This window comes from Protopterus annectens, chromosome 13.part0 (genome assembly GCF_019279795.1).
Source record: "Protopterus annectens isolate FY-2018-M chromosome 13.part0, PAN1.0, whole genome shotgun sequence".
NCBI lineage: Eukaryota > Metazoa > Chordata > Ceratodontiformes > Protopteridae > Protopterus > Protopterus annectens.
Window position 1 is genome coordinate 232,689,987 of NC_056747.1, and position 22,798 is coordinate 232,712,784.

At 43.2% G+C, this 22,798-nt stretch overlaps 1 protein-coding gene across 1 annotated transcript in view; it reads left to right on the forward strand.

Annotated features, from left to right (window-relative positions):
* RHBDD2 (rhomboid domain containing 2) overlaps nucleotides 1-22,798 on the forward strand; it is a 131,295-nt gene that overhangs the window by 23,239 nt on the left and 85,258 nt on the right. Inside the window, exon 2 of the mRNA XM_044053781.1 lies at nucleotides 16,111-16,512. Within this exon, the coding sequence (XP_043909716.1) occupies nucleotides 16,111-16,512 (402 nt within the window). The remainder of the gene's footprint in view (nucleotides 1-16,110; nucleotides 16,513-22,798) is intronic.

Here is a 22,798-nt window from a genome sequence, read left to right on the forward strand (position 1 = left end):
GTTTGTGGACAACGGTCACTCCATTTACACTCCCCATTTTGACCTTCTCAGTGCCTTCAATACACTCCTTCCACACAAGTATCATTGCTAAGCTTACTAAACAACATAAATCCTTGCATTACCCATTGGACAGCTAAGTGGTTGACTGCCAAAACCCATATAATGGAAGTTGCAGGAGCTTCCTCTGAATATAAGAATGGTAAATGGTATTAGGGGTGTCTTACAGGGCTCAGTATTGAGCCGTCTTTTTTTCAGCATCTGTTTCTGCAATTTCCATCTAATTTTCCAGGCTTGTTGTTGTCTGAGTTTGCCGATGACTGTGGACTTGGCATAATTATCAATCTGAAGTAGTTAACTTCATTTGTTCATCAACCTGTGGGTATCTGATCCGAATCGGATCCAAGCCAGCAGCTTTATTCAGTAAAGATCCAAGCTCCTCCCCCTTACCCATAACCCCATGCCATCCTTCTCTGTAATCAGATCTCGTTTGCCGAGGCTTATTCAAGCACCTAGAACGAGTTCCAGGTGTAGGGTTTTGTGAGTTTTCAAGAGAATTACCTTTATTTTTCATCTAGTTTTTAGTTTTTTGGTTAAACGAGTGAGTGTTGTTCCCTTTTATAGTTAATTAAGCCAGTCTTCTTGGTAAAATATGTATTTTTTTTTAGTTAGTCTAGTCTTCCTTCTTCCCCGTGTGTGTGAAGGTGTGTTTGGGTTGGGCCTATTGTGTTACTATGGCCGAGGCCCCTAAAACCTTCTTTTCTAAATGCACCGAGTGTGGCCATAAGCTATCTCCGGTGGATGGCCACACTCGGTGTGTTATCTGCCTTGGGGTTGACCATCTTTCTTCGGGCTGCACAATTTGCGCAGCCTTCAACCCCAGGGGTTTGAGGGATAGGAGGTCGAAGCTGATTCTGGTGGGACTTCTGCCCCCGGACTCTGCTTCATCTTCTTCTTCCTCGGCGGCAGTGGCTGCTACTGCAGCGGTCCCGCCTTCTATCCCTGCTCCCCTGGCCGGGACTCACCCTCCTTCCATGGCTCAGGAGGAGGGAATCTAGGAGGGAGAGAAGAAAGGAGAAGCACCACAAGTGGCGGGCTGAAGCTTCCACTTCGTCTCCGCCGGCTAAGCTGTTAGTCTCTCCTAGGGCTTCCGGGCCTTCTCCTTCCCGGCTCCATTCACCACGTTTTCCCCCGGAGCCAGAGGAGGAGGAGACCCGGTCACCCTCGAGGTCTTCGAGGCATCACTCCAGGCCGGCCTCGGTGGCCTCGTCTAGATCTACCCGAAGCTTGTCAGATGCAGATATGGACCAGATGATGCGTAGGTTTCTCCAGGCCCAACTGCAGATGGGAGTGCTCCTGCCCCCCCCCCCCTCCGGGGGGGAGCTCGACCCCCTTTTTCGTCCCAGTTGCTCCTTCTCCGACCCACTTCCGGGGTTCGGAGCCGTCGGATCCAGGCAGCATCGGAGCCGGGGGCGGCTCAGCGCCGACAGTGCACCCTACTTCGGCTCCAACCGCACCCTCGAGTTTGTCGGGTCCTTTTTCAGATCCGAGCTCTCGGAGCCGTGAGCTGAGCTTCGGATCCGGAGGTGTCAGTGTGTCTTTGGCTCAGTCTCGGTCGGAGCATACTGGCCCTTCGGATCCGATTGCATCGGTGCCGGATCCAGTCCGCACCTCTGATCCGAAGGGGCTGCTCTCGGAGCTTAGAGAGAGCAGTTCTCCTTCGGTGTTTGACGTTGTGGAGAGGGTCCTGTCGTGGGACTCGAGGCCCCAGGCTCCTGCTGTGGTTCCAACCCATCACTCCCTCTCAGACGGGCCTACCTTCCATCACCCGGTCCCAGGGGCAGCCTGCGCCTACGTCCCAGATGGTTCCCTTAGAGGAACAGGATGTGGTTGGTGAGGCATCCTCGGACAGCCTCCCCAAGGAGGTTCCTCACAAACGTAAGTGAAAGAGGTGGCACTTGGACTCACCCGAGTCCTTGACAGAGGACACAGACTTAGGGGAAGGTTCCCCAAGGTCCCCCCCCCCCCCCGAGGACGTCTCCTTCGGCGACATTATGGAAATGCTTCGTATTAGAGGGGGGTGGTCAGCCTAAAAGCCTTCCTCTGATCAGACTGTGTTTTTGGAGGCGTTTGACGCAGGCCCATCTACCTCTTGGGTGTGTCCTCCCGCCAATCCCCTGGTAGATCTGATCACTACCAGGGTATGGAAGGAACCGGACCCTGTGGAGCCCATACCAGAGAGACCAAACAAAATTCTCAGTCCACCCACAGATAGGATGGTTTGGAGCAAGGGTGCTCCAGTAGATGCCATGTTGGTGACGGTTGCCACCAAGAAGGAACTAGCCCAGGAGAGTTCCTTGGTCAACCCTCCCGACAAGGAGTCTCAGACAATGGACCGCATAAGGAAGCGGATGTTTGTTTCAGCCACCTTCTCAGTAAGGTCGCTGAACTACATGGCACATGTGATACGACTCCAGCGGGATCTCATTAAAGAATAAGCAGAGTCGCCCCCAGAGTCCATGTCGGCTGAGGATAAGAAAACATTCTCAGCCCGAATGGCCACTCTTAAGTCCATTTCAAACACTTCTATGTGACTTCTGTCCCATGCCACGGAAGGAGCCACTAGAGCTAGCGGAGCGGGTATTGTCTTACAGCGCATGCTTGGCTCCATCTCTGCGACTTTGCGAAATCCTTCAAGGCGTCCTTCACAAATGCCCCTTTTGATGGCTCTTCACTGTTTGGCAAGAACGTCCACGACACGCTGGTCCAGAGTGAGAAAGACGGGAAGACGTTGTATGCCATCGGGATCTGCTTCTCGGCTCCCCAGAGGTACTTCTCCAGGAACCAAAGGGGGCAAAAGAAGATGTGTTTCCAAAAATCTCAACAGTCCCATTTCGCTCCGGACCCCTCGTCCTTAAGAGGCAGAGGAGGACAGGGTGGGCACCGGCCTAGAGGGGGACCGAAAAATTCCGGGTCGAGAGAACCCTTTTTGGATCAGCCCGCGCAGCAGCCCTTAGGGGTTACCCAACTGCTCCACTCTGGAGGCAATCGGGGGGTGTTGGCACCTAGCAGTTTGGGAGTCCATTACAACAGATCGCTGGGTGCTTCAAATCCTATCCAGTGGTTACACTATCCCCTTTCTGAATCTCCCTCTCAGACCCCGGAGCCTCCCCAATGTCCCACCCAATCAAAGGGAGGCAGCAGCCACAGAAATAAAGCAGCTGCTATAAAAAAGAGCTATCCAGCCCATCCCATAAGATCAATCCGGATCAGGCTTCTACTCCAGGTTCTTTTTGTTGCCAAAAAAGACGTGGGACTTGAGACCAATCCTCGACCTGTCGATTGCCAAAGAAAAGTTCCAGATGGTCACCATTCAATCCATTCTCCCACTCCTGCAGGAGAACGACTGGATGTGCTCTATAGATCTCAAGGATGCGTACTACCACATTTTGATGGACAGACGATCCAGAAGGTTTCTCCGCTTCTGGCTGGGAGCCAGCCACTATCAGTTCAGGGTCCTTCTCTTTGGTCTCACCACAGCCCCCAGGGTGTTCCCCAAAGTGATGGCAGTTGTAGCGGCCCACCTGAGGCTTCAGGGAATACAGGTCTTTCCTTACCTAGACGACTGGCTCCTGGCCGCCCCCACCAGACATCTACTCTGTTCAGCCAGGAATTACTTCCTTCACTTGGCCTCTCATCTGGGAATTTCAGTCAACCTCAAGAAATCCTCCCTTCAACCAACTCAGACCTTAGATTTCATAGGGGCCAGGCTAGATACAAACCTGTTGAGGACCTTCCTAACTCCGGACAGGCTTCGAACTCTGAAATTTCACGTGATGGCCCTCTTACAATCCCTGGCTCCCCCAGCGGAATTGGTCCTGAGGGCGCTAGGTTCCATGGCAGCTGCCATCAATCTGTCACCACTAGCTCGTCTAAACATGAGGGTCTTGCAATGGACCTTGCAGGTCCAATGGTCCATTCTGCAACATCTTCTAAGTACAGCTATCCCCCTCAGCAAGGTTTGCAGGAGGTCCCTACTCTGGTGGATCCAATCCTCAGATCTCCAGGAAGGGCGCCTCTTCTCTATGACCCCACCCCAAGCCACGGTGACTACAGACGCTTCTCGCCTCTGGTGGGGGGGGGGCACTGCATGGGCAGAACCGTCCAAGGCACATGGACACACTGTGAGACCTTGTTGCACATCAATGTCCTAGAGGTGAGGGAGGTGCTTTTAGCGTTGCAAGCACTCCAGGCCCTTCTTCCCTTAGGGACAATTGCAATTCAATCAGACAACATGTCAGTAGTCTGGTATATCAACAAACAGGGGGGAACCAGATCTTCTCCGCTGTGTTGAGAGGCCATGAGAGTTTGGGAATGGGCGATCACCACCAACCGCTTTCTCATAGCAATGCACATTCCGGGTCGGTCCAACATACTGGCAGACAGGCTGAGCTTGAGTCAAACCATCTTCTCACCTTACGAGTGGTCTCTGAACCTGAGAGTAGCAAAGCAGATCTTCCTCAAGTGGGGTCAACCTTGCTGCGATCTATTCGCGTCGCCTTAGAACGCAAAATGCAGCAAGTACTTCACTCTGCTTCCCCAACCTGGGGAATCCCCCAGAGAAACTGTAGTCCATGTTTGGCCATCCGGTCTACTTTATGCTTATCCACTTCTCCCCCACATGGTAAAATTCTTGCAGAAAGCTCGTCGGTTGGGGAGCAGAGTGATCCTCATAGCCCCATTCTGGCCTCTTCAAACGTGGTTTTCTTGCCTATGGTCTCATCTGGTCAATCCTCCATGGATCTTGGATCCCACTCCGGATCCGATTTCTCATCCCCTGGAATTGACCACTCCAAACCTGGACAATCTCAAGCTCACAGCTTGGTTGATCCAGTTCCAATCATAGCTAGGACTTCCGGTATCTCCTCCCCCCGTTAAAGCTATTTTAGTAGCCACTCATAAACCTTCTACTAGAAAGGTCTATAAGAGCAAATGGAAACGTTTTTCGATCTGGGCGGAACATAGACATATGGATCCCTTTACAGCCCCGATACCAGCTGTATTAGAGTTTTTGTCACACTTATTTGATCAAGGTGCCAGCTCCTCCACCGTCAAAGTCCAATTAGCGGCAATTTCACACTTTCATGTGGGAAGTGGTCTCTGTTGATTAGCTTCTTCCAAGATCTGCAAAACTTTCGTAAAAGGTACTTTCCTGTTAAGGCCTCCTGTTAAGAATGCAGTTACTCCGTGGGATTTAACCCTTGTTCTTCAGGCTCTTACTGCCCCCCCCCCCTTTGAACCTGCAGCTTCGGTGGATTTTAAATACTTATCTTGGAAAACGTCCTTTCTCCTTGCAATCACTTCGGCTAGAAGGATTTCAGAACTTCAAGCCCTTTGCGCCAAACCTCCATATCTGGTCTTCCATAAAGATAGAGTTTCCCTCAGGACCAATCCCTCCTTCTTACCTAAAGTCGCCTCTGAGTCCAACATTAATCAATCTATCAATTTACCGTTTTTTTTTCCCAAATTACCAAAACAAAGGTGAATACAAATTACATTCTTTGGACGTGCACAGACAATTGAGGTTCTATTTACACAGGACTGCTGATCATATGAAATCTGAGCAACTCCTTGTATCCTTTTCTAAACCCTTTTTGGGTAAACCTGTGTCAAAAGCTACATTGTCTAGATGGATTTCACAATGTATACTTCTAGCATATAAGAGTTCTGGCCGACCAGAACCTGCCGGAGTTCACGCCCATTCTACTCTATCAATTTCCACTTCTGCTGCCTTTTGGTCCAGGGTGTGCTTGGATGACATTTGTTCAGTAGCCACTTGGGCTTCATCCCATACCTTTATTTCCCATTACAAACTGGATATAATTTCCAGAGGGAGGGTGTCCTTTGGCGCTGCAGTGCTCCAGAATATTCTTCCATGAGGACCTCCCAATTTTTTTTTTTTTTTGGTAGCTGGGGACTCTGTCCCACAGGTTGATGAACAAATGAAGTTAACTACTTCAGATAAAGAAGTTATGTACTCACAATAACGTTCCATCTGAGTAGGTAACTTCATTTGTCAGCAACTAACCCCCCCCCCCATCCCCCTAACCTGTAGTTCATCCTTTTTAGGAACTTTGTGCTCCCTGTATCAGATGACATCAGGTTAGGATGTTTAGTTGATCCTTTGGTTGTATTGTACAATGCTAAGCAAATTCTATCTGAGGACAGAGAAGGATGGCAGTGGGTTATGGGTAAGGGGGAGGAGCTTGGAGCTCGGATCTTAGCTGAATAAAGCTGCCGGCTCGGATCCGATACCCACAGGTTGCTGACAAATGAAGTTACCTACTGAGATGGAACGTTATGGTGAGTACATAACTTCTTTTTTCCCCCTTCTGACACCGTTATTTCAACATGGTCTTGTCTGTGCCAACTCTTTGTGTATCTACAATAGCTTTCATCTAAATGCTGCAAAATGTAGTGTGGATATGTTTGATAAACAAAATCCTTCCATTTGGCCCATCTAGTTTTCGGTGGCATCTCCTCTAGAGCGAAGAAAGTCTTAGTTCCCATATGCTCATCTCCTTTAAGACCCAGTGTTTAATGTAATGCTGCTTGTGGTGTGTACCTGTGATGGTGTATTGTCCAACTTGAAAGGGTTCAGAGACTCTTGACTAAAATTATTGGTCTCAATTCCTTTACCCACATAAGCCAGGTAAATAGGGTATATGAATTGTTAGTGGAATGATTAGCTCCCAAGTAATCAAAAATAGAGGCTGTATGAAGTTATTTTTAGGTTTGGCAAACTATATTTTATAGAAAATTTTGTAACCAGTGTTGCTATCCTGGCCTGTCACCTGACAGATGTTTTCACTAGGGAAGGCCCTTATCCATGTAAGGTGGATTGTAGCAGCAACTGACAACAATTTTGTTTTCAGGACCATTTAATTTCAGTAAAGCAGTTGTGGTATCCATAGATACATCTGAGGTAAGGTTAGGTTTGGAGCTCTGTCATCTCTGGAAATGTGTGGAGAAGAACACCTACTGTGCTACTTAAGCAGGAAGTTGAGTAAGGCTGAAATCAGGTACTTTACCATAGGGCAGGAATGTCTCACTAGCACTGACTTACCTGCAGTATTGCCTACTGAGATGTAATTTCACTCTGGAAACTAGCCGCGCAACTATGCAATGATTATACAAACAAAATTATATTAACAGCAGATTTAGGTAGATGAGCTTAATCCCTGCAGCTCTTCAAGTCCACTGTTAAATATAGTCCGTACAACAAGAACACAAGTGCAGATGGGTGTTTATCTGTACTGTAATCAATATTTTTTAGGACAGAACTGAGGGTTCTGTGTTGGGAGAGGAGGATTATTATAGCAATAACCCATGCCTGGGTGTGGGTAATGCTGGATTTACCCACGGTTGGTGTGGTTTGGTCACCAGGACGAAGCCTGAGTGGCCAAACAAAGCCAACCGTAGGTAAATCCAGCATTACCCACACCCAGAAGTGGGTTATTGCTATTATAAAATGACATTATTTAAGAAAATAAATAATTCCTTTTCTTAAATAGTGGCATTGTATAATGCCTCCTTGCTGCCCTTCCGCAGCTGTCTGGTATTCTGCGGCAGTTCTGATTTACTGCGCATACGTATGCCCACGCAGTACATCAGAGCTGTGGGCAAAAGCAACAGAGAAAGCAAGATCTCCGTTGCTTTTTACAAACTGTTTCGCTATGTTAAATGGGTTTAACATAGCGAGACAGCTTTAAAAAAAGCAACGAAGATTCTCCTTTGCTTTTTTTAAAGCTGTCTCGCTATGTTAAACCCATTTAACAAAGCGAGACAGTTTTGAAAAAAAAAAGCAACGGAGAAAGCAAGATCTCCGCTGCTTTTTACAAACTGTCTCGCTTTGTTAAAGGAGTTTAACATAGCAAGACAGCTTTAAAAAAAAGCTGTCTCGCTATGTTAAACTAACATAGCGAGACAATGTGAAGCAACGGAGATCTTGCGTTCTCCGTTGCTGTATAAAAAAAAAAGTTATAGTAATGGAAAAAGTCCGGGCGACCAGACCTTTTTCCATTACAATAACTCAGATTTACAACGTGCATGCTGCCAATCAGCGTGCATGTTTTTGAATATTAATGGGGGGGTCATTGTATAATGTGGTATATTGACTGTTTCACTTATGTAAAATGTGTGCGCGTGCATGTGTGTGCGAGTTTGTGAATGAGTGAGTGTGTGTGAATGCATGAGTGTGCGAGTGAGTGTGTGCAAGTGCGAAAGTGCGTGTGGGAGTGTGTGCCCGAGTGAGTGAGTGCGATTGCTCGCGTGCGTGAGTGTGCGCGTAAGTACATGCGCGTGTGCGATAGTGAGTGTGTGTGAATGCATGAGTGTGCGAGTGAGTGTGTGCAAGTGCGAAAGTGTGTGTGGGAGTGTGTGCCCGAGTGAGTGAGTGAGTGCGATTGCTCGCGTGTGTGAGTGTGCGCGAAAGTACATGCGCGTGTGCGATAGTGTGCACAAGAGAAAGTGCGCGCACGTGAGTGTGTGTGACTGCGTGCTCGCGCATGTGTATGTCTGTGTGCGTGTGTCTGAGCACTCGTTTGTGTATGTCGCGTGTATGTGCGTGTGTGCGCACGTGCATGTGCATATATAATTTATACATACACACTGTTGAGTTATGATAGTAAAAGCTTGTATTGGACATGTATGTACCTACTATGCAATACTTTAACAAAAACGTACTACAGCTAGGCATATATAAAATGGGTACTGAGACCCTGTTAAAACGAAGGCCTGTAGCTTAAAACACAATTTTTTTTTAATAAGCTGTATTGTGTAAACTGCACTAAAACTACAATGGGACTCTCCAGTGTGTAAGACACATTTGTGTGCATGTGTTATGTAATGTATTTGTGTGTACATGACATGTATATATATGTATGATATGCTTAACTTAGTTGAACAGCACAAATGTCGTACATTCTAATCTGATCCAGTTCCTGTAAGCCTGGGATGACATGGCTGATGGTCCCTGCTGTTTTGCTAGAGGTGGTCTTCACCTGTCACCTCATGGCTTTTGGTTACTGGCTAAGGCACTTGCCTTCCTCGTATTGCCTTTTTTTTTTTTTTTTAGACAAAGGATCGAACAAAATTTCCGACTTGAAAATACCACTCGCAAAGAAATTAAAGGTTATGCTGGTAAACACTAGTTTAAATCAGAAACTGCACTCTCTGGAAGCACTCCTCTCCCTGGAGAATGTTGACATCTTTGCAATCACAGAAACTTGGTTCAAGGCCACGAGAGTACCCTGACCTTGCAAGGTTACAATGCCTTCCACACTTTCAGACCACAAAATGAATGTGAGAGAACTGAGGGAGTAGGAGTATCTATCTTCATCAAAGTTAAATACTTTAAAAAAGTTAAAAACGCCATGGAATTACTTCAAGTTTAACTAACTGTGGGTAAGACGCCCCCTTCAAGTCATCGTTAGCTATAGGCCCATGTCGGTGAACCAAGATACCCACGCTGTTTATTTGGATCTACTTGAGTCAGTCAAATTACAACTAAACACTCTAGTCATTGGAGATTTTAACTATACCTCCATTGACTGGGAAACTTTTATGAGTATCAGCATGCAAAGGTTTCTGGACTTTGTTAACATTAATGATAGTCTTCAACCCCACAAGGAGTCTCAAATATTCTCAACCTGGTCCTCACCAACATGGGTGTTGTATAGGACCCTCACTGGTTAAATCTGATCACAAATCGGTCACATTCAAAGTAGTTATAACACCTGAACCCCTCTTAGGTGAAACCAGGCTAAAAAATTTCACTAAAGCTAATTATACCCTCCTAAGGGATAGCATAAATAATTTCCTAGATCCTATTCCCACAGGTGGCATTGACAACTATACTAAGGTATACACAAATGCCTTGTACAAACACTTATACAAATGTATTGACACAGCTGTACCTGATACGATCAAAACAAGATCCTCAGAAAAAAACAAGCCTCACTGGTGGACATCTAGCAATAATACATTACACAACAAGAGGAAGACGTTGCTAAGAATAAAAGAGAGGTCCCAGCACTGGAAGAACATCCTCCTCTGCTTGAACAAACAAATAAGACAACTTGTAAAATCCTCTAAGGGCAAATTCGAAACAAATTTAGCAACATAGCTAAGGATAATCCTAAAGTATTTTTCAGCTATATCCGTAACCTAAAAGGTAGGACCCAGATGTGTGCTGAACTAGTTGCGGATGGCATCCCACACACTGATCCTGTGAAAATAGCTAACCTATTAACTGACAGATTTGGTGAAAATTTCCCCCCCTGTCCCCTCCAAACATTCCCTGTACATCTCCCTCACCTTACATCTCCAAAGAGCAAGTCATTGATGCTGTCTCCAAGGCCAAAAACGCAGCCTCTATGGGACCAGATGTCTTCCCAGGTTACATTTTAAATGGTCTAAAACATGAGTTATTAACTCTAGTAGGTACTGTCTTCAACCACAGCCTGAGTACTGGTTTTGTCCCTGCTGAATGGAAAACGGCAACCGTCATCCTCCTTCATAAAAGGGGTACAGCAACATACTCTGGGAGCTACAGACCCATAAACTTAACCAGCCTTATCTGTAAGGTCATGGAACGAATTTTCCTTGTCCTTATCAATAAGGATATAGATGATCTCCAAACCCCTGATCCGACAGTCTGGTTTTGTCAAAGGTAGGTCGTTACAGTTAAACCTGGGGACTTCTTTGAAAACGTCACCAGAGCCCTAGACAAAGGCAAACCTATGCTTACAGCCTACCTTGACTTAGCCATGGCCTTTGACACAATCCCACATTCGGCCATCATTGATAAACTCTCCCAGGTGAATATCAACCCGTATGTCATCAGGTGGGTTGCCAGCTGGCTCACAGACAGTTCACACTCTGTCAGAGTTTTGGAGTTTACCTCAACCAGCAGACATGTCACCAGTGAGGTTCCACAGGGGTCGGTACTTAGCCCCTTTTTGTTTGGAATATACTTCTCAGAAGTTTAGGCCAAAACAGAGTTGCTGTGGCTGACTAAGTTTGCTGATGAGTGCAAATTAGGGGCAATTATTGAATCCTGAAAATATGTCAATATACTTCGAGAGATTTACACAAACTGTTGATTGGTGCCAAAGCCATGGCCTCAAACTCCGTGCAAAAAATACATTATCATCCCCATTCGGTAAAAACGATATCCCTGCAGATTGTCCTATAAATAATAATACCCTTAGTAATGACTCTGTAGTGAGAGACTTGGGAACGCAAGTTGACTTTAGCCTAAACTTTGGCCACCATGTGTCTGCTGCTGTAAGGAAGGCTTTTTATGTTGCACACGTCAGTAGCAAAGGCATTGCCTCAAGAACAAAAGAGGTCATAACACCCCTGTACTTGACCTTTATCAGACCAATAATTCAGTACAGTGCTGCCTTTGATATGTACCTTGCCAGTTGCCTGCTGCAACTTGAGAGACCTCCTCAAGAAAATTCAGGGTCTCCAGCACGTCATATTACAGACTGAAGTCACTATCACTGTACTCAGTAGTGTACAGACTACTTAGGGGAGACTTGTGCCTGGCCTCTACAGAGCACTCTCAGATCCACATCCAGTGGAAATGCTGCACATCCGCAAGTCAAGTCGGACAAGGGTCACCCGCTGCAGGGACTGTAACTAGGTCTGTGACGTAAATAGGACCTGCTGGAGAGACAGATATGCATCTCGTATGTTTCCATTCCCCTGGAATAGCCTACTAGTTTACAAACAAAGCCCCTTTATAACCCTGTTTAAACGTAGCCTGGATGACTGGATGGGAAACAACAAATTCCTGCCGGGGATTTCACCTATCACCCTCCTAGATAAAGGCAGTCGTTGCTAACTAAGATCTCAAATTTAGGCAAGATCCTTTATATTGGGTTTCTCTAGTATTATATTGGGTACACACTTCTAAAGACCTTTGGGTCAATAGCCCAGTAACCACCTATGAACCTATAATGTTGCCACAAAATTATCAAAACTATGTATGTTGACATGCTGCTACACAAGTGCGGATCATCAGTCTTGGCATGTGGAAACAAAAAAAATAAAAACACACACACACACACACACACATATATATATATATATATATATATATATATATATATATATATAATTTTTTTTTTTTTTTGCAGGGGGCAAGCACCCCTGCACCTCCCTCATCCCCTGCTAATTATATGTACTAACTCAAGATCACACACTTCTCAGGGAAAGGGAAAATTTGCCAACCATGAGAATCATCTTGTACAACTGTCAGCACCTGTTGACTGTCTGTTTAGTCGAACAAACCATTGTTTGAGAAAAGTAAAAGATTACACACACACACACACACACACACACACACACACACACACACACACACACACACACACACGTTTATATCTTGTACACATATGTTTGTAAAAAAAAAGGCAAGCAAATGTGTAGTTCTCAGTGGCCATGGAAGAAAGGCCATGGAGCATCACAATAATGAGGTCTGAGACGTTTGGTGAGTTGACTCCAAAAGAAGGGTTGAGGATGAAGGTTTTTCAATGTGGGAAGAGAGCAGAAGATTTGTTCTGTATAGTTCTGTAAGGGAGATTTGTTTTTGAAAGGAACAAAAAATGTTGAAGAGAACAATTTTGTTTCACTATGAACGGAATTGTAGCCATAAGAGAGTAGGGAAAAATGCAGAGATTGGAAGGAGAAGGCTTGGTATTGTGAGAGTGCTATGACGAGACCCACAATTGAAGGGTCTAGATTAAATCAGCAAACGCTTAAAATAGCGAACTCTGATTTATCGACCCTTAAAGAGCGAAACCTATCAATCTCGAAGACCTGGAACAGCGACCCCCCCCCCCCAGGGAAAAAAAAAATCGCTGTTCCACAAAAAAAAAAAGTTGAAAACACAAAATAAAGTGGGGGCTTTGCCCCCCACACCCCCTGATGTGGGTGCTTTGTCCCCCATACCCCCCTACTTAAATATACCAACTCCAAAATTGCACCACAGTGGAGGAAATGGCAAAGTCCAGCAGCAACCTCGGGATCGCTGTTCCGTGTCTTTGGGATTGTCAGGTTTTGCTCTTAAAGGGTTGATAAATTAGCGTTCGTATTCAAAACAAGTCCAAGCCATTGTAGAGTCGGCACACCAATTTAATAAAAGCTTTAAAACTTGAAGCGCTTTTCGTTTGCAATCTTGCAAACTTCATTCAAGTTTTAAAGTTGTTATTAAATTGGTGTGCCAACTCTACAGTTGCTTGGACTTGTTGTTTTGTTTTGAATATTGAAGTATGTTTAAGCAGTGAAGGGGGAAAAGAAAAACATTCAGCAGCAGAGGTCTTTACTAAAGAAAACAATAAGATTTCCTTCTGCTGTTAGGACTAAAAAAAATGGGAGTAGGAAACATTTGGTGCACTAGCTTGAGATGGGCATAAACTTGATGTGAAGGAGCAGATACAAATTCTGAATGAATACTTTGCACTGTTTTTTACTAGGGGAGTGCATAAATCTTTGGAGGTCAGTGCAGTTGGTGTGGGTGAATATACAGATGAAACGACCGTAACTGATGAGATAATGAAGGTGTTACACTGAAAAGAGAGTAAGGCATATGGACCAGATGGGATCACCTTCAGGTTTCCAAAATGGGCTGCAGAGGTATTGGTTAAATCTGTCGGAGCTCTGTAGTGTACCCCTTAGGATTATGTGGTTTTGACAGGTCAGAGACCAGCAGTGGTGCTGCCCTTTTCAGAAGACTGAGCAGTCTAAGGGGCTGCAGACTAGTGACCCTGGCTTCTCTAGTTAACAGAATTATGCAGACAGTTGAGGTCAGAGCTTTCATGGTTTATTGAGCAAAATGGACTACTAAATCAGTTCCAAGACAGAGTCACAGCAATTGGGTCCTTTACAACTATCATGATGATCAGCTCCATGAGGTAGGTTGTAAGGAAGGCAGACAGAGGCAATCTTGTGGGTGAAATTTTATCAGCAAAGTATTTGTGTCAGCCCTTACAGTAAGTTTGTTACAAAGATGAGGAGATAGTATTGGGTAGCAAGTTGTGTAGACGAAAAAGTTGAATAGCACAGAGCAGATGTTTGGTAGTTAGAGCTGAGCTCTTGAAGATACAGATGTGATGAGTGATTTTCCACAGTGGTGTTCCTGTGTCTAGCCTTGTTTTAACTTGTTCATCTCTCATCTCACACAAGGCAACAATTGGAGCAGTTTGTGTGCTGATCCCAACAACTTTTGGCCGATACAGTGTAGCAGAGAGACCCAAGGAGACTGGAGGCATAATTTAATAGGTAGCAGTTTTAATGAAACCCAAGTGTATCTCACTGCAACAGTGGAGTGAGAGGACAGGCATAGGTAGTGTCTATAAGGAAGTAAAATAACACAAATCCAGAGCAGAAGAATTTGGATGATTCAGTTCAAAGCATATAGACAGTAGTGGGAAAAAAATCAAAAGCTAGAGTGTGTAACTAAGGGATGTATTCCAGAGATAAAGTGACTTTTCCACTCTGTCAGACACCGTTAAGGCCATGGTTAGACTATTGTATGCATTAATGAGGCCCTGTGGTAGAAGGATATTATAATGCTGTAGAGGGTACAAAGAAAGTCAGCTTGGGAGGCAAAGGGAATGATATGTAAAAAAAAAACCTTAAGGAACTGGAGACTCCTTACTAAAAAACACAATTTATCAATATGAAAGAATTTACAGGAATTTAATGGACTGCGGTGGTGGTGCTGCGGTAGCATTGTCGCCTCACAGTAAGACGTTGTCCTGTTCAATTCTCAGCTAGAGTGTCTTCTGTGTGGAGACATGCGTGAATCGGTGTACCTTCGTTGAAGGTTGTGAGTCAGAGCTGGCAACTCGGCACGTAAAAATCTACTGCCAGTCATTAGCGGACCGGAGTTCCGCTGTGGCGACCCCTAACCGGGAAAAGCCGAAAGACACAACAGTTTGAAAAGGGGGGACAGAGGGGACAGGATGGGGAGGACTAGCACATTGGTCAGACAAAATATGACCTGGATAGGAGAAACCATGTTTTCACAGAGATGATGGTGGTGGATAAATGCAGTCAGCTTTCAGAATGAACAGTGTAGGTACTGAGTGAGATGAAGCCTTAAACACCACTTAGACTGATATGATGGAAGAGGAAGCGATAACTGCTTAATGTAAGCTGCATCACAAGGGTATTATTCTGGCTAATCATAGCTTCGTTTAGTAACGCATTACGGTAGCAGAGACTTGCTTTTATGTTGCTTATCTGTGCATTTCTGTTTTATAACTTCTTATTCTTGGTGGTCCTTTAGCTAAGCTTAATGTCCTCTTGTGTTGTATGGCATGTATTCTTCTTTCTGATTAATTCTTTCAAGTAGTACCTGTAAAATAATCTCTTGAAGCAGACAAAATAGCTTAATTAACACAACTTTTATAACACAAAATGGAGGAAAACATTGGACCAGCCCTTAGTTGATGTTTACCCAAAATAGCTGTTTCCTGAAATATCCTGACAATTTTCACTGCTTGCTGGAATTTACAAAGCAGCTGTGTGTACATCCAACAGTTGTTGCAGAGCATAGACACTGCAGTGGGATTTTCCTATTTATAATGTGCAGAAAAGTAAAGGGAAGAGAAAGTGGTGTGCACTGGAGGTAGCAAGTTACTAGGAACAAGTGGGGGGGATGAATTTGAAGGTGGAGAAAAGGGAGAGGCCATACTAGCAAGATAGAAGAGGAACTACTCGATATACCAGTTTGCAGAAAGGGTGGTGCTCTCCTGAAGTGCATTACCTGGAGTGGTACAACATAGAGCAACAGAGGAGTTCAGAAATAGCAGAAGTAGAGGAAAGGATGATACTGGGGAGGAAAGGAGCACTTCAGGCCTTGGGAGGATATGAGAGACCTTTGGTTTGTTCATGTGCATTTTCATTGTAGCATTAATGTAAGGAACTTTCCTTATCCATTTATAATCTAAAATTATCATAAAGTAAGTAATGTGATCCTCGACTTAAAGATGTGAACGTTACGTCAGTGCCCTAACAGAGTTTTTTTCTTTATAGTCCACAGATTGGGTACATATATCTTTTTTCATGAAGAGCCAAGTGGCCTGTTATGGAGCATCTTGTTGTTTTGGTTCTTCAGTGGTAGCCTGGAAAAGGCTCTGGGGACGGTAAGGCTCATGTTCCTCACAGCTGTCTTTGTTCTTTTGATTGCACTTGTCTACCTTTTGCTCGAAATGCTCTTGTTTGGTCTAGAAGGAGCCGAGAGTATCCAAGGATTTGTGCCGCTGGCGTTTGCTATGGTAGGAATGTCCACTACACGTTCTAGGATGAAGAGGACTATTCTTTTTGGAATTAATGTTCCACTAGTTATTGTACCATGGCTTCTGTTAATTGTGGCTTTAATTCTCCCAGACTCTTCTTTGTTTGGCAATGGTTCTGGAATTCTGGTGGGGAAAGTCTGTATCCTTTTCAGTAACACATTTTAATAGGAGTTTGAGAAGGCTCTCTCTAAAAGTAAGTATTGTTTAAAAAATCTGAGACCTGGTGAAATACTGAATCTGAAATATGCTCTTAGCAAATCTGAGAAATGCAGGGAAAGTTGCAGAGTTATGTACACACAAATACCTTGTGCATTTTTTATTTATGTTAGCACAGTTTTATCTTTTCTTTATCAAGAGAAATTACTGTGCTGTGCTATGCTTTCTGAACTGCTTTAAATATTGAATTTAAGTAATGAATTTAGTATAAGCAGGGTATTGCACAATGTAACAGAAGGGAACAGTGTTTTGTAAAGAGAAGACCCTACAGACTAAAATACAAACACAGGGAAATGAAGTAAAAGTGAGACACTGGTGCTTTCCCACATATCTGTTGAAAAGAGAGGAATTTAAGGAATGGTTAGTGGAGATTATTCAGGAACTATTAGAGAGAATAGAAATTTCTTCTGAAAATATAGCTAGGGAGTGGGATAAAATTAAGGTGAAGTTTAAAAATAGGTTGGAAATAAAAGAAAGGGAGCTATGGTTAAGAAGTACAGTGATTCAGAAGGACTGACAAATGTTAAAATGTTACAGAACGAGGGAAATCTCACAGAACAAGAAGAGGATCAGCTGTAGAATGCTAAGCAGAAAATAAGGGATTAGCTCGATAATATGCACGAGTTTAGAAAGATTGCTGTTTAGCAACTGTTTTTGATAACGCTAGAGGACAAAAACTTTTAGCACAATGACTCCGGAACAGAAAGTAGAAAGAGCTGTGGCCCAGCTTAGGGCGCCTGTAACAAGACAGGTAACAAGATCCTGTAGAGGTATTAGAAATAGTTTAAAAATATTTCAGAAATTCCATGAAAGTCCGTATAAAGCAGAGTAAAATGGAAATCAAGAAAAGATACAAATGGAAATGTTTATGGAAGAATTAAATATGCTAAGGTTAGAGGTAGATGAGGCTGAATTACTAACAGTTAGGATAGGAGGAGATGAGATAAAAATTGTGATGTATAACCAATCTACAGGAAAGTCTCCAAGAATAGATGATATTCCTGTGGAAGTTTGGAATCTAGGTGGGGAAAAAACTGATAAAGATATGGAAGGCTGTGTTTAACAGTATTTTAAGAGGGGAAGTACCAACATCCTGGAAGAAGCGGTGGTAGTTGTAATATCTAAAGAGGGTAAAGATCCATCAGACCCAGCTTCATACAGGCCCATTTCAATACTAAACCATGATTATAAAGTGTTCATGTCTGTAATGGCTAAAAGAATGACAATTGATAGATATGGATCAGTGTGGTTTTGTGGAGGGGAGGCAAACATTTGGCACCATTAACAGAACATTGATGATCCAGAGGGAAGCAGAATGTTAGAAAATACCATTGTTGTTGGTGCGTCTTAATGCTGAGTAAGCAGGGACTTTATGAGCAGGGCAGTAGAAGCATTGACATTTCCTGAAAAAAATATAAGGTTGATTAGGAGGATGTATGAGGGATCTGAGGTGAAAATTTAAGTGGTGGGGCCCTTTCTGGTAATTTGTGCTTGAACAGAGGAACAAGGCAGGGGTGTCCTCTTCCCCCTTTGTTATTTACATTATATTTCGAACCATTGGAAAAAATTAAGGGACTCAAATATTCAAGGATATAATTGGTATGGTAGTCAAGAAAAGCTGCCTCTATTTGCAGATATTATTTTACACCTGACAAAACCAGAAAGAGATATTACAGTGTTGTGGAACATTTTGAGACAGTTTCAAATCTTTTTGGCATACAAAATTAATTAAGCTAAAACAAAGGCAATAGTGGTAAATTATGTACCCACAAATGAATTGGCTCAGCGATGTCCATATTTATGGGGATATGATAACATTAAGTATTTAGGAGTATGGATTAAAAATGATTCTGGTGTGGCAGCTAAGGATATGTGGGAAGAGACTAAATGAAAGGTAATACAAAAACTGAGAAAATGTAAGCTTTATTATATGGATATTGATAGTAAGATACAAACAGTCAAAATGTTTTTAGTCCCTTTAATCTTTACACAGGTCAGGTATATTTTTATCAACCAGGGGAGAAGTTGTGGATAGCAATTTATAAAGAGCTGAATGACTTTATCTGGGAGTGGAAGATGGCAAGAGTCAAGTGGGATAAGCTGATTCTTCCAGTTTAACGGGGCAGATTGGGATTATGCAATTTGAAAGGGTATTTCAGAGCTACACAGTTAAAGCTGCTATACACAGTACAAGCAGAATACTATAATTCAAAGGGGAAAGTGATGATGTTGAAAGAGGGGGGAGCTCAAGAAACGAGGAGAGACTGGGAATTTGGATGTAGGCATTTAAGGAGAATAACTAAGTATTCTAAGAACTAAGCCAACATGGAATGGAGAAAGGGGATTCTGCTGATGAGGATGACTCCAATTGGGGATATAGAAAATAGGCAAGGGGGGACTGTAATTTATTGGAAAAAACTGGCAAATAAACCAAGGTATTGGGAGTGAATAATTTGAGAAGTAAAGATGATAGAATCGGAAGATGACAAGAATTTATTTGGACTGCAGGTTAGAGATTGCCTTCCTTGTCCAGCATTGATGTCAGAGTATAGGCAAAGAGAAAGAAATAGGGGTGTTCTAAACGAAAGACCAGCACTAGTAGAGTTTTTAGTTGAATCTAGAGCAGAAGCTGCCATTAAAAAAGGAATAATTAGTAGAGTATATAAAATATTGCATGATAACTATAAGAATCACTCAGAGAGGATGTTAGGATTGGGAAGAGAGACTGGGTAAGCAATTCACAAAGAATCAATGGGAGGATATATGTATGTCTCCCAAATATGCAACAAAGTCTAGAAGATTTAGGATTTTTCCTTGGAAATGTTTACTTGGATATTTTTATACCCCAAGTAGACTCCAGAAAATTTTTCCTCAGGTAGATAGCAAATGTTGGAGGTGTGATGGAGAAGAAAAGGGTAATTGGGAACACATTTTCTGGGATTGCAGTGAGTTGGCGGAGTTTAAGGATTTTCTGTGGGATGCACTGTCAGATGCTTGGTGGACAGATTGGTGTGATGAGGGAGATAATTTTTTGAGCTATGATACAGAATCTGAATTGCCTATACATGGTAAGGCCTTGCTGTGTCTAATTATGGTGGTTGTCAAAAAAGCAATTACTATTTATTTATTTGAAGTTTGTTTGCCAGGATAGTCCATTGGGCCAAGAGGAGCCCGTTTTCAGTGGAGTCCTGGGGAGAAAAGCTCCAGAAAATTACACATTACAGATTTAACATAAGAGTAAGTTATTAGAGAAATGTAATGTGCACAAATGAAGCAAAATTAAACAAACAGAAAACATATTAGTAGAGTGCACATATTAGTACAATGTAATAAGAGTAATATTTACAAACAGTCAACGTTTTTAACAGTTTAACATATTACCACATTGCAATAACAGAAACAGTCTAAATTTTTTAACAGTCATGCTAATTCATACAGTTAATTTCTAGGCTACTGAATTGTACCATTCTAAGAGTTATGCTAATTCCTAGAGTTTATTAGGGGTGCAAAACAATGGGAGGCTATTGTGAATTATAGCTTATAGAGAGTAGCTATAGTGTAGGGAGATTATGTGGGGTGGGAGCAAGAGCATTCCCATAGTGAAGGTAGGTGTGTGTGAAGTAAGGTTTTGAATAGAGAGAGGCTGCTGGTGGGGCGGATGAGAGGTGAGAGGGAATTCCAATGGCATGCTAGAGAGAAGGACATTAGATGTTTGCCTGGTGGATGGGCAGGTTTATGCAGGTCAATTAGATTTTGGGAATTAGATCTCAAAAGTCTATGTGGTTGGTGCATTTTAAAGGTGGTGGCAAGAGAGGGACAGAGAGAGGGGGTGAAAATAAGTTTGTATGCTTGGACAAGTTGAATATAGATGAGGTAATTGGAGAGCTCAAGCCAATTCAGTTGGTGTAGGGCAGTACAGTGATGGGAAGTGGATCTTTGACAGGTTGCAAATTTTATTTTTTTATAGCAAGAGGAGAGTTTAGTCTTGAGGGAGGATTGCAGGTTAGTAAGGATAGAGGCACCGTGTAGGAGGGATGGGATAAGTAAGTGTTGGCGAGGGTGAGCCTAGTGGAGGGAGAGATGTAATGGTTGTGACGGTAATGCATGCCTATTTTTTTGTGTTTTTTTTAATATTTACTTGTAGATGATTATCAAACTCTAGCTGGTCATTGATCAGGACTCCTAGTAGTTTAGCATTAGAGACTATTTCGAGAGGAGTATTATTTTGACTGGTGACTGAGAATGAGGTTTTGTCTAGGGTGGTGGTTTTGGAAGCCGTACATATCATGAGTTAGTTTTAGTAGCATTGAGTGCTAGATGGTTGTCCATCATCCATTGCTCAGTGGAGGAGAAGGCATCTTGTGTTAATTTAACTAGGGTGGGTATAGAAGAGGCAGAGCAGATTATTGTTGAATTGTCGGCATGTTGGACAAGGTTGGCATTTCGGTTGGCTTGGTAGAAATCATTTATGAATATATTGAATAGAAGGGGGCCTAAAATTTGAACCCTGGGGGACACCTGTGGGAGTATTGAGGAAAGGGGAGGTGGCCTTTTTCCATCTGACTGCTTGTTGCCTGTTTGAGAGGTAACTGATAAACCAGTTAATAGAGAAGTGGGGTAGATTTAATTTGGAGAGTTTAGTGAAAAGTTTATGAGAGATGGTGTTGAATGCCTTATAGAGGTCAAGGAGGAGAGTGGACACGATGTGGCCAGTGTCATGTGCCTTATTAACTGTTTCTAGGAAGGAGAGGAGAGGTGTGGTAGTGCTGTGGCTAGGTCTGAAACCATGTTGAGTAGGGGTTAGAAGTCTGTTGTTTATGAGGCAAGGCAGAAATTGTAGATGGATGCATTTTTCGAGAAGTTTAGAAATGGAGGATAAGATAGCGATAGGCTGAAAGTTTGTGATATTATTGTTATTACCACCTTTATGGAGTAGAATAATAAAGGCCTTTTTCCAGAGCTAGGGAACTTGACATTCAGCAATAAATCGATTTATAAGAATGCAGATGGGAAGAGCTATGCCTTCTGTGGCAACTTATAAGAAATATGAGAGTATATCATCAGGGCCATTGGAGCTGGGTTTCAATGTTGTTTTTTTATGGTGGCTGTAGGGATGGGGTTGAAAGAGAAAGGAGGAGTTGGGAGCAGGAGATGCTAGGGGGAGGGATAGGTGGAAATAAAGGTGGGGAAGCCGAATGGGAAGTGAAGGATGATGTAAGTTTACTTATGGAATCGATAAAGAAAGTTTTTAATTGGGTGGCCAAGTCCAAGTCAGAGGCATCTGGATCAGGGCAGGGGTTTTCTTTTTTGCCAGGGTTGAAGAAGGAAGGAGATTCCCTGTCAGAATTTTTTGGGGTTGGTGTTATGGTTGGTTTGGAGCGTAGAGAAGTAGGCTTTGCGGTCAGAGATGAGTTTTTTTTCTTTATTATGAAGTGTTTTAAATTCATTAAGGGTGGTGATAGTTTTATTTTTGGAGTAGCATTTCCAGGCTTTATCTCGGAATGGCATGGCTAGTTAAGGTATTTTTGGTTAGTCAAGGTACAGGATTGCTTCTTATGCATTTTGTTTTCAGAGGGGCAAATGAGTCAAGCAAGTTGAGGAAAGATGAGTTAAAGTAGGTAACAGCATTTTCTAAGGGATGGGTTTTTAGTGGGTTCCAGTTCATTTTTTAGTGCATTTGAGAATGTGCAAGGATTAAAGTTGACAGCGAGTTAAGGTGTAGGTATGAGTTAGTTGTATGGAGGAGGGAAGACCGTGGGCAAAAGTGGGGAAGTGGTCACCTAATGGGTCGGGCAGAGTGACCCTATCAGAGATGTAATGTGGATGAGAAACTAGAATCCAGTCCGGGGTGCTTCCAGTAAGGAAGTTCTTGAAAGGCAGAGTTGTTGAGTTAATAAGCGGAGTGAAGTTGTACAAGTTTATATTGTGAGTTTGTAGGAGATTGAATTGTTGACCAGTTAATATTAACATCACCCAAGATTATAGTTTCATTAGTGATGATGTTAGAGAACCAGGAGAGAATATCTTCAAGGGTTGAGATATTGTTTCCAGGAGGGATATAAAGGGAGACTATGCATATAAGTTTGTTTTGTTTATATGAAGTAGGGCTGCAATTATTTCTGCCTTGCCAAATTTGGGAGTAGGTTTGGTATAGGGGTAACTAAGTGGGATGATGAGTAGAGGAGAGCGACTCCCTGTCCTTTATTTGT